The following is a 12,213-nucleotide window of genomic DNA, read 5'->3' as shown; positions in this document are numbered from 1 at the left end:
AGCGGTTAACGAGATAAAACCCTCCAAACCGAAGAGACAGAAGACTTGATGAAGCAGCGAAAGAACAACGATTCTAGAGTGATTTGAAAAAGCATTCACACAGCACCCCAAAAGTTGCTACCATTCATTTAAGGATAAACCTAATTTTATATTGATATGAGACGCTGTTTGTATTTACAACCCTGAGACTATTTCAGTTGAGGTTAAACGTTTAAAAGACATATGGTATTTAAACGACAGCTTTTTGTCTGGAAACCGAGACGACCAGAAGATGAATGTAGTCGTGGGTGATTTCCCGTGAGGATGATTCATTCTTAATGGACACCAGAAGCAAAACCAGAAGCCACCCGAGTTAAAAAAAAACTATTGAAGTACCTACAACTCATCCTACAGTACCTTCATAGTGGCATCACTGCTCACTGGTAAGGGGGAGCGACAGACCGCGGTTGTGGGTATGAACGTCACTTTCTTTGCCTCTACTTAGAAAGCGGGTATATAACTATGTCTTCAAAAGTGTAAGCACGTGTAACACCATCCAACATAGTAGTCGTCCTTTTTTATTTTAAAATAAAATATACAGTACTATGAGTTCCGTGTCTCTTCGCTACACAAACACAACCGCTTCTCATTGATTACAAAAAACAAATAAAAAACTTTTATCGAAAGGAAGTCACGTGTATTGAACGCTATTCCAACTTAAAACCAGGTAAAAAGTTACTACCTGATACAAAAGTAGCCTCTGCCAAGCACCTGGCTTATTTTACCTTTAAATTCATGACGAGTTTAGTGACAATGCTTAGCTGCACATGGTAGGGCTCTGCCACGGTTCACGTAATTACTACCTCTCAGTAAATAATCCACATTCAATAGTTAATTTTTATTTATTACATTTGGTTTGTAAACAGGCACACATATGGGCTTCTCATCATCACCTACAATGTGTTTTGAGATGGCCTAAATTTGCGATTAAAGATAATCGACTCACCGCATCCTTCCCGTCTGTCCCGCTCACCGGCTGATCCTTCTCCGAATTGCACAATTTTCTTTTGTTTTTATTTTCTGCCTTCTTCATTTCTCGATCGACAGAAAAACTTAACAACGAACGAAAAATAAATACTTCATGGAAGAAGAGAAGGAAGTGTCCATTACCCCAGAAATTCAGATTATCTGAGCAAATGAAACCATAAAATAGCCGGGCTCCATCTTTTAGATGTTAGTCTTCGTCCAGATTTTGCCAAAAATCACTCTGTTGACGATTCGAATTTATGAGAAAAGTTGACAAATATAGCGTTTGACAATTAGTAACGATTTTTCTTCTTTCGCCAGTTAAATTTTAAACTAAGTTTAACCATCCTTTCCACTAGCTAGTTGGAAGTGCAATAGTAGTTGAAGCTTTTTCCAAAAAATTAATCCAAATCCAACTGTAGCTCTCCGTTCTCAAATTCATAACTAAAACAACCTTTATTCTTTAAAGGGAGACATTGGGTTATGTCGCAACACAGCCCATTAATGTTTTGGGGTGCCAGACCGTTTCGGATAGCCGGTTAATTTCATTCGTTGTTTCTTCTCAGTTTATGACATCTGCAGATCTTTGTGCTGCCCAGCCGCCGCCAGGGAAAGCAAGTCCGGGATTTGCTCCAGAAATTCCTCTTTCCTTGGTTCGCTTCTTTAACCAGAGAGAAGCTCTGTTCATTTTATATATCCTGTCTTTTTCCCCGCGCGACTGCAGGTCTTCACAATATTAACCAGTCACATTTCGTTACACGTCTTTAGGCAGGTGTGCAACTGTACGAAAGCACATATCAGCAGTTCTGCTTTCCTCGACCCCCGGAGCTATCCACGTGTAAATATCATGCGTGTGTCCTTTGTCATTTACTCGAGTGGTGCTACTGACCGCTGAGCGAGGCAGCTGGAATTGAATTTTGAAGAACTGCAGAAACACCCAACAACATCCACTACGACAGACGAAAGGAAACCCTCTCCCCGTTTCCTGAAAATTCGTCGTAGGTGGGCACCATATTGGTGTACGGAATACCGCCACCAATTGAAGTGTGAGCGTTTTTGTGAGGCGCCGGTGACCATATTTCTGTACGGCGTGTTACGTCGACAATATGGCAGTGTGGCCAAAAAAAGAAAATCGGAGTCAATTTTATGTTCTGCACCTCGCTGCCACCGTGTGGCTTAAGGATATATTTGTTACTCAGCATAGTTGGACACTATTTTCTAATGCTGTATACTCTATGATAGTTGTCTTCTATACAATCAGCTTCTTTAAAATATTCCATCTGTTGGTTTAAGGAAAATAAGAACATTTGAAGATAATTGAAAAAGCGAAAATACTTTTTGCCTGAACTTTGGGGATAAACTACTATCAACCACATATGCATGGCAGGCGAAATTACCTCTCATTTCTAACCTTTCCTTAGTACTAGTACATAGTTTATGAATAATATAATGAGAAAGGTCATTCTCTCATTACAGGCTGCAATGGAAATGTGAATACAGATGTTTTAATGGAGGCCTCTATAGTTACCCCAAGATCTTCTTAGCCTTTGCCTTTCATACAAACACTGCGCACTACTTATCTTTTAACATACTGAAGTGTGAGAGAGACCGGGGCTGTTGTATATGTTTCATCACAAGAGAGTGGAGAAAAACTGGGACTAGCGGGAAAGGGGATTCTAAGTATCTGATACTAAAAGAAAAGCCTATGTTACACAGGACTTTTAGTGCATGCCTTTGTGAAGGATGGACAGAGACAGAGAGATGATCGGAATTTTTTAAGGTTTATTAAGAAAGTCAAAACAAGGTCAGTACCAAATTTTAAACAGATTCTATTATACCCCAGAAAAATTGAAAAAGATGAAGTGGAATAACACAGGAATGTTTTCAAAATGTAACACACATAAAGGATCATTATTGCACTTATTATGGTATTGTCAGCACATACAGTCATTCTGGACCTCCACAGTGGGGAAATCTCTCAGGTACCTAAATATCTCAATTCCACTAACTCCCGTTACATATATCCTTGGTGATTTATCAAAGGTTAAAGTGGCAATTCAATATAAAAATACGTTTTTGACCCTCTGTATTATTGCTAAAAAAATAATATTGCGAAAACAGATGGACAGTACAGGACTGTCACACAAAGAATGGATTAAAGAGCCTGTATTACAAGTTAAATTTGAAAAGATTTAATATAATTTACAGGAGACTTAAACTTAATGAGTATAGGGATGTTTGGGGCCCATTAGAGATATACTTGAATGGCACTGGATGTTAAGAATATTAGTAGGAAGTTTCTGATTTTTTTTGTGAATGTAAGATATTTTTTGTTATTGTCTAATAAGAACAAAAATGAGAGAGTGAAAAAAATAATACTAAAACTAAAAAAAGTCCCCCAAAGTTGGGGGGGGGGGTGGGGGTGGAGGTGGGTTAAAAAAAGAAGAATGTGTTAAGGCAAGATAAGAGAGAGGATCTCATTGTGGAGTGGGGTGAGGTATCAAACATATTTGGAGCTGAATGGGACAGACAGAAAGCTGTAAGAGGGACACAGAGTAGAAAGCTGGACTTTGGAACGTTTCGTTGTTTTTTTTTGTGATAGCACGTGCTGGCCCAGGCCATGGGCACTGGCTGCTTTCCAGTAGCCAGGGTCATTCCTATTGGTTTAGTGAGAACAGAACACTGCAACCTTTACTTTGACATACCAGACTGGAGATGATAGCAGAGCCAGGCACTCAGTCTCCAGTCGGCTCCGCTGAGCCACTGTGTGCACGTCTACACTACTATACACACATCTTCAATTAGTCTGAATAGAGAGAAAATTAAGTTAAACTGTGTATAGTGCTTGACCTTGAACACAGCTTACTAAAAAACAACACAAAGACTGAGAGGGAGCAGCCATAGTCCTAATCAGAAGTCTATGCCTCCAAGTCTATGTCTATGCCTAATAGAAGTCTATGCCTTCAGTTAAGTTTAGCCCACATTGTATTCTTGATAACTAAATTGTCAAATAAATATTGGAGACACATTTTATAGAAAATAAATGACAGATGCCATAAAACACAATTATGCTTGTGTTTAACAAGGAACACTCAAATGTTATACAAGGTCTTGCAATATTTCATTTCAGTTAAGTTAAATCTCCTTCAGATTTTCTATGTTTCAACAAATCCAAAACAAAACAAATCAGTTAAGTTAAATCTCCTTCAGATTTTCTATGTTTAAACAAATCCAATAAATTATACTACAGAGTGCAGTACAGAAAAGCAGCGATGAGACCACCCAATTACCTGAATCAAACACAGCGACATTTCATTGTGAGATAAAGAAGCCTGGACAGCTGAGTGGCCAAAAGTGCAAGGAGGTTATCTGTCTACTAACAAACAAACCCCATAACCCAGCACAGCATTACGCAAAACTGCGCTATATAAAGAACTGTGCAGCAAACTGCAGTGTCATTCATACACTTTGTCACTTGGAGAAGCCAGGGGAGCCCAGGTAGGCACACTTTTAACTTAATTTGTATTGTAGTTCCATACAAAATAATCTCAGCATCAAAGAGCTTGTGTTCATTTGTAAGGACAAAGAGAGACGTGTATCCCAAGTCTCAAATCTTAAATCATTTCAGTTTTTTAAAAGGCCCTTTCTAAGTTTGTTTTTCTTCCAATGTGACTCGCCTGTTGCTCATGGGTTGGAAACAGACTTCGAAGAAATCTTGTCTCCGTTAAACCTAATGTGTGCAGTAAATGTATCTTTAAATAGAAAGATAAATCTCCTAATAAATATACAGATAACCAATACAGATGTTTAACCCTCATAAAAGTCTTTATCAATGACAGTTTCTTACAAGGGAAGTTGTTAGCATTGCTGTCTCTTAGCACTGGGGCTCTGGGTTCAGTTCCTGCGGTGCTATCTGTGTGGAGTTTGTACGTCCTCTCCATGTTTACTTGGGTTTCTCCTGGGTGTTCTAGTTTCACAGTCTAAAGACATCCTATTTGGTTAGTTGGCTTCAGTAAAAGTGGCCCTGGTGTGAGTGTTGGTGTGTTTACATCTGTGTGTGCCATGTAATGGACTGGCGTCCTGTCCAAAGCGTGCCCTACCTTGTGCCCATTGCTTGCCAGCTTATGCTCCTGTGCCCCCCACTACCCTGCACTGAATAGAAAATGGATGAATAGAAGGGCTCTTACAATAATTCAGGTGGGTAGCTGCGTCAGCATGTGTAGGCTGCAAAGGAACACGTAATAGGTTTATTCCATGCTGAAAAAAAGAAGAAAGAGAACACAACGTTTTGGCCGTGGAGCCTTCTTCAGGTGTAGACAGATAACCTCCAGATAACCTCCTTGGACTTTTGGCCACTCAGCTGTCCAGGCTTCTTTATCTCACAATGAAATGTCGCTGTGTTTGATTCAGGTAATTGGGTGGTCTCATCGCTGCTTTTCTGTACTGCACTCTGTAGTATAATTGTACAGCACTCTTGATACTAAATATGTTGATATTAATCGTACAGCACTGTTGATACCAAATACTACATAGATTAGAAAAGAGTGTTTGTGGGCAAATCCCTTCATACCCCTTTTCTGAGGCTTGTTTGTCTGACTGTGTTCCTGTTGCAGGGACGGTGCCAAGGATGAAAGTGTATCTGACAGCAGTGGGGATTCTGGTCCTGGTGGCCACAGTACTGTGTACGGAACACAAGTGCCTGCAAGGCCGGGACCACAAGAAAGCCCCCAGTGAAGAGCACAGCATGAAGGAGTGCACAGTGTACTCCAACTGTGAGTATGGGAAATCCTAATGTTATTTCAAAACCATGATTTCATAGCCCTTCACATGGAAACACAGCTTCATTTGTTATTATGGTACTATATCTTTGATAAAGTCGACCCACCGGCGGTGTGTGTTCAGCTGCCTAAATTGTTGAATTCCAGCCATTTTATCCTAAAGCAAACAAAAGGGAGGAAAGCTTTGTGCCACCCCTCCAATTTGGCCCCCTTGGAAAATGAAAAAAGAAGTGAGAGGATGAGATATGGTGGACCTTCCCTGGAAAGTGGAGAAGACATGAAGGAACTCCTCCCAACCACTTCAGACAGAAAGCAGACCAGGGCAGTGCCTCCTTCACCCTTTTGTCTCACACATCTCTGCGCCCCATCAAGCAGATTGTGGAAACAGCCCAGACGTTTGCAATTATCATTCCACAGAAGGATGAATTATTCCCACTTTTAACTAAAACCTGTGATTTTTTTTTTGTAAATAAATAACTGGATCGTTAGTGGGTCCCCAGGATGAGAGTTTGGAAATATTCTGAAAGGCTGGCTCTTCTTGCCCTTGTCTCTCTCCCATAGCTTCCTGCTGCTACAGCAACTTCACTGAGCAGCTAATCTCCCCTGTGAAAAAGGTGGACAACACCCAATGGGATCTGTGTCAGAAACTCAGCACAGGGTAAGAGTCCAATTCCAATGTGAGGGAACCCACTACAAAGACACATTTATTATCCTACTCCCATATTCCTACTTCCTGTATACAAAGCTCTAATGTATTTTCAATTACTTTAAACATTTTTTGTGTTTTTTAACAGCTAAAGAATCATTAACCACTGTCTCTATTTCCTGTACTTCAACAGTATATTAAGCTGTTCAGAGACACAGGAGGCAGGCAACATTTTTAGAAGGGGCATTTGCAAAGCATGATGCATTTCAAACTGATAATGGGCACGCCTTTATGCAAAGGGTTGTAGGAGTCTGGTACTAGCTACCCAGCTGTGTTACTGAAGTCATTAAGAGCTTCCAATAAAAAAAAAAAACTGGATAAGTCTCTTGGATGAATAAACTACTAACTACCAAAGGGGTTAGTTGGGCTGAATGGCCTCCTCTCATTTGTAAATGTTCCTACGATATGCCTAAAGAAAGCCTTTTATAGATGATCTAAGCACACATCAGGGGCCATAAGTGTCATAATTTTTTGAATGAAGAGAAAACTTCTCCCATAGCATCATGGAAAAGCACATGTATATTGTATTATCTTGGCTCCACAGTCCACAGTTTTCGTAATATTTTTGTCTGAGTAGACCTCCTATTTAACTGCACCATCTGTTTGTATTGTGTTTAAGATGTGAGGCATTCATGAAGAAGGTGGAGTGTTTCTACCAATGCTCCCCCAGTGCAGTTAACTGGATGAACCCCAACTACACTGCTGGCCTCCTGCACGTGCCACTATGTGTCAGCTTCTGCAACAACTGGTAAGCACCAGACCTGACTTGCATTTCTTTCTTTTTCTAAACTAGCTAGTTTATTAATTATTAATAAACATATACCTGTACCAAAAAGTGCTGTCTGTTTTGCTCCTAATTATTTTTAGTTGACAGGATAGTCTTTATTCTCAGTCTTTAGTCTCGAATAATTCCCAGGATCCTGACCATCCCGGCCACAAACTGTTCTCCCCCCTGCGCTCTGGCGAGCAATACCTTACTTACCTCGACTTAGGAACAGCTTCTACCCTACTGCAGTACGCATCCTCAACAGCTAACTGCAATGCTTCAGACTTCAGCACATCTGCACTATGCACTTTTTGCATAGTCTACCATGATTTTTGTTCTCCCTGCTACATATTCACAGTCCCGCAACATATATATTGTTCCTGTTATTATTATTTATTATGTTTATTATGTTTACATTGTGTGGTGTTGTCCATTGTATTGTGCATGTCCTGACAGATCAGCGCAAATAAGAATCCCAATGTACATGTACATGTGGCAATAAACTCCTCTTCTGTACTCTCTGTTTCCTTTCACACACTTCTCCAGCGACATAGATCATAGATATACAGGATAGACCATATGCACCAGACTTATAGTCACTGGAGGGTATGTTCCATTGCATTGCTACTCCATTACACTGCAGCTAAAATGTTGTCTCACTGCCCTAGGGCCACTTTTAATCATAACCCCCTCAAAGAAAAAAAAATAAACCACACTCCTTTCACTTCAGTAATAACCTCACTCAGTTTTGTTTTAATCTAAGGTGAAGAACTGGGCTTTTGTTGTCTTGCAGTCCATCCTATACTGTATGCAGCCTTATTTTAACATTGGTGGTGGTGGAAGGTAGTCTCCATTTCTAGTAAAGAGCTTATAGTGGAGTGTAGAGAAAGTGCTATATAAGTGTTCGGATGTATTATTATTATTATTATTATTATTATTATTATTATTATTATTATTATTATTATTATTATTATTATTATTACTACTACTTCTACTACTAATCTCTCCACTTGTTAACCATTGGAGGAAACAGAAGGAAGATCAACATAACATCAACATAAAATGAGCTTTTAATTTAAAATGGTGATTAAAAAAACATCCTTTAATTATGTAGAGTCATAACACTACTTTATGCAGCCAGATATTTTGTTTCTCCTGTGACATCTAGGTTTGATGCATGCAAAAATGACCTGACGTGTGCAAAGAACTGGATCACTGACTTCAAATGGGACAAGAATGGCAACAACCACTGCAGTGGAGACTGTGTGCCATTCAACAAAGTATGCATTTGTCTTTCCCACTTCACCAGTCATAATGTTCCGCATTATGACAAAGAGATGCAGGACAGAGTTTGAGTCTATCACTGCTACCATACTGCTCCAGGGTTATAAGTTTGTGTGCAATTTGCATGTTCTCTCTCTGTTTGCATGTTTTTTTTCCTGGTATTCAGGTTTCCACTTAGCTCCAAGAAGACTTCACTGGCTATTCTCAATTGTCACTTCCTCTGTGATCCCACAATGAACCTGTGGGGGAGAGTAGTTTTATGGTCTCAATCCCACCTCTGTCCTGTACGTCTGAGATAGGCTCCAGCTTTCTGTGATGCTAACCTGGAAAAGCAGCTTTTTGGTAACAGACAGATGAAAAGGCTAAATGGATTAAAAATGTATGCTGCCCTTGACATGTGTGACTAAGAATTTGGAAAGGGGAGCTTCTTGCAAAGTTCAAAGGACATTTATAGGATTAGCTAAGAATTAGGATAATAAAAGAGGCTGGAACATATTTAATGACTCGAAGTTACTACAGTTTTTGTTAGTACTGGCATGTATTCTGGCATGAATCTCATAGAATATAGGAATTTAGGAATATGCTCATCTGTGCTGAAAAAGAAGATGATTGGAGCGGGTTTATATTTAAATCTCTTTAAACACCTATCAAAATCAAATCATTTTCCCCAGTGGTGCAGTGAAATAAGATTGTAGCAAAATTAAGACTGCACTAAAATGTCCACCATTTATTGGCATAGAAAAAGGAGTTACTGGCAGACACATTGCCCTTTTGGACTCAGTTGTGAGCATCCATCTGTAGAAACAGCCAGACTTCTGTTTACTAATTCAGCAGTCAATGTGACACATGAGTATCTCCTGATTTATCTGTTTTTGGATCAGCTTACACCACTGGACTCCACTCTGTAAATACAGCCTTTTACATTGTACCTTTCTTTTCTCATGCTTTCAACTGTTTTGCATTTTTTTCTGCAAGTCATAAGGATGACAATGGCACGCACAAGGAAAGATACAGCTTGGACAGGGCACCAGTACAGAAAAATGAGATAGCTGCTAGACAGTTCAATACAACTGTCAATTTATGTTAAATCTGCTAATTCAATTTTTATTTATTAATTCAATTGTCTTTTGTGCACCATCTTAGAGTGGTCAAATATAGGACATCATGCATATAATACAAAAGTAGAGAACAACAGCTTCAGATAATGCCAGATGTCCAATAAAGTTAAATTTGCATGCAAGATAATGAGCCATAGATTAAAGGCTGGTTTTATTTCAAATTTAAAACAGTACAACTAGTTTTCAGAATATAGCACAAAGTTTCAATACGCTTAAACTGGTTTAGTCTGTGCTTGCAGGGTATTAGTACAGGCAGCAGAGGCTGACCAGTTTGGTTTTTCAATGTGCATCTCTTTCTGGCCAGATGTACTCTAATGGAACAGACCTGTGCCAGAGCATGTGGGGCCAGACGTTCATGGTCACCGACTCGGACTGCCGCTGCCTGAGGATGGATGGCAGAGATGACATGGTGCTGCAATACATCCTGTACAAGGACTCCAGCTCCAGCTCCAGCTCCAGCTCCAGCAGCTCCAGCAGCTCAGCCTCCAGCCAGGAGACGTCCTGCCAGCAAGCCCTCAGGAGACTGGAGGCTCCGGAAGCAGAGCCAGAAGGCGAGGAGTGAGTTTAGGGTTTAAACCACGGATCCAGTCTTCAGCTAGTGCCAGGGCTCCTGTCTGTTCAAATGAAATTTGGTTTGCAGTTGGCAAAAGGTAAAATAATGATGTGAAGAAAACATATGAGCTGCTGTAATCCAGCCTTCATCACTGCTTTTCATTCCACTGGAGCTCTCAAATACACCCTGCTGCCTGTGGAAAGTCTACACCCCTTTCATTCTTTGACATCTGGTTGTGTCAGTGCCTCAGAGTTTCATGCATCTAAATGTGGATTTTGTCATCTTATCCACACAAAATATTCCATACTTTTGTATTTTAATAATGTTTTCTCCTCAAAAGTAAAATATCATAATTGGATAAGTCCCCCAGCCCCTGAGTTCATAGGTGGAAGCACTTTTAGAAGCAATTACAGCTGTGAATCTGTTGAGATCAGTCTGTACCAACTTAAACATGTAGATTTGTCATGATTTGAATGGTGCTTGACCATTCTTCTTTACAGAACTGTTCATGCTCTGTCAGGTTCCTTGGAGAACATTGAAAAACAGTCATCTTCAATTTTTAAGATTTTCACATTTTGTTAGAGCCAATTGTTTGCCATGTGCCCACTGAATCTGCTGCTTACTTCAAACAGGATTCAAGCTGGGCTTTCTTGAGTAAGACTTACTCCCAGTGTCACTGCCACCCAGCCATTGAGGCCAGATCTGTGGAATGTCTGAGATATTGTTGTCATTTGCACACTTTGACCAGCAATTGTCATAAAAGAACATAGCTCTTTCAAATTTGCCATTTGTCTCTTGTTGGCCTCTCTGATCAGTCTCTCTTTTGCTTGGTAATCCAGTTTTAAGTGTTGGCCTGATATAGCCAGAGTCTTGGTGGTGCCATAAACATTTAATTTCTTAATAATCATCTTGACTGTGCTCCAAGAGTTATTCCAGACCTTTAATTTTTTTTTATACTCCACCCCTGACCTGTACCTTTCCACAGTTTTCTTCCGGAGTTCTTCTAAAAGATCCTTGATGCTGATGGTTGAGCCTTTGCTTTGCAATGCATTGCACAGCAGAGGGAACCTACAGGAACTACTGAATTTAGGATTTAATGATTTAACACAGGAATACAATTAAACACACATGGAAGCCAGTTAACTTGGGGTGTGATATTGAAGATGACTGGTTACATATGAGTTAATTTTAATATTGGTATTACAAGGAGGGCTGGACAATCCACACTATATAGCCAAGCTATTTCAGCGATTTATTTCAAAGCTATTTCAGTTATTTATTTCCCCTAAATGGAATTTGTTTTTCTTCTTTACACCTAAATACTGTGCTTTCAGAATGGCCTTAAAATCGAGTTCCCACTATCCTCTGTCTTTTCTGAAACTTTTCAGGAAAAGAAAAATATTAAGTGGAAAAGTAAAAACGTGAAGGAATCAAAAGGTCTTTGATGTAATGCTTTTTTGGCAACTTAATTTTTAAATAATTATTTTCCCATTCGCAAGCCCACCAACAAAAACAAGTTACAATGATTTCTAGTAATGCTGTTTATACAACCTCTTTTAATTCTAGGTTCAGAATTTCCCGTGTTGACATCCTTTTTTGCACTGAAAGGTCCTAGATGAAATACAGACTGTCTACCAATATCTCAAAGTGGAACTGAGACTGAAAGAGAAACCCAAACCCAAAACCAAGCTGAGGGTTCCTCTTTTACTGGACCATTTAATTCAAATGTCCTATTTTATTTTGTAGGTCAGTAGTCCTTAAAAAGGAATGAAGAGATCCTACTTTTGCATCATGGGATGAACTTGCACTTCTCACATCAAGCCTTCTGCAAAAGAGAACAAAGCCGCATTGCAGCAGATATTTACAGAGTGTTCAAGTGCACAATATACCAAACAAAGCATATATGTACAGCTTAATAAAAGTAAAATTGGTGTATTGAAATCCACTCCTTGTCATTTGATACTTTCACTGTTTTCAGCTTTACCTTGTTCTTTTGCCTTCCC

General features: G+C 39.6%; 2 protein-coding genes across 11 annotated transcripts in view; one reads left to right on the top strand and one right to left on the bottom strand.

Annotated features, from left to right (window-relative positions):
- The window catches only part of mast2 (microtubule associated serine/threonine kinase 2), a 176,241-nt gene extending 174,198 nt beyond the window's left edge, over positions 1-2,043 (bottom strand). For 8 of the 9 annotated variants that reach the window (XM_088598688.1, XM_088598689.1, XM_088598690.1 and 5 more), the window contains exon 1: positions 986-2,043. In XM_088598688.1, coding sequence (XP_088454814.1) covers positions 986-1,072 — 87 coding nt within the window. In that variant the 5' untranslated portion in view covers positions 1,073-2,043. Of the gene's footprint in view, positions 1-396; positions 491-985 lie in introns of those variants that run through there. The other variant, XM_088598696.1, reaches the window with a different exon arrangement.
- Positions 2,044-4,346: 2,303 nt separating this feature from the next.
- On the top strand, positions 4,347-12,155 carry LOC148652100 (riboflavin-binding protein-like). Of its 2 annotated transcripts, none has more exons than XM_088598686.1 (7): positions 4,347-4,503; positions 5,619-5,777; positions 6,345-6,441; positions 7,109-7,237; positions 8,424-8,535; positions 9,962-10,208; positions 11,957-12,155. In XM_088598686.1, the coding sequence occupies exons 2-7, from the start codon at positions 5,633-5,635 to the stop codon at positions 11,962-11,964; spliced, it is 738 nt and encodes a 245-aa protein (XP_088454812.1). In that variant the 5' UTR covers positions 4,347-4,503; positions 5,619-5,632; the 3' UTR covers positions 11,965-12,155. The 2 variants fall into 2 exon arrangements, with proteins under 2 accessions (XP_088454812.1, XP_088454811.1); XM_088598685.1 differs by having other exon boundaries at positions 9,962-10,215.
- The last annotated feature ends 58 nt before the right edge of the window (positions 12,156-12,213 follow it).

The sequence above is a fragment of the Lepisosteus platostomus genome, chromosome 11, assembly GCF_059453375.1.
Source record: "Lepisosteus platostomus isolate fLepPlt1 chromosome 11, fLepPlt1.hap1, whole genome shotgun sequence".
In the NCBI taxonomy this organism is placed as follows: domain Eukaryota; kingdom Metazoa; phylum Chordata; class Actinopteri; order Semionotiformes; family Lepisosteidae; genus Lepisosteus; species Lepisosteus platostomus.
This window is presented reverse-complemented; position numbering and strand designations above follow the sequence as displayed.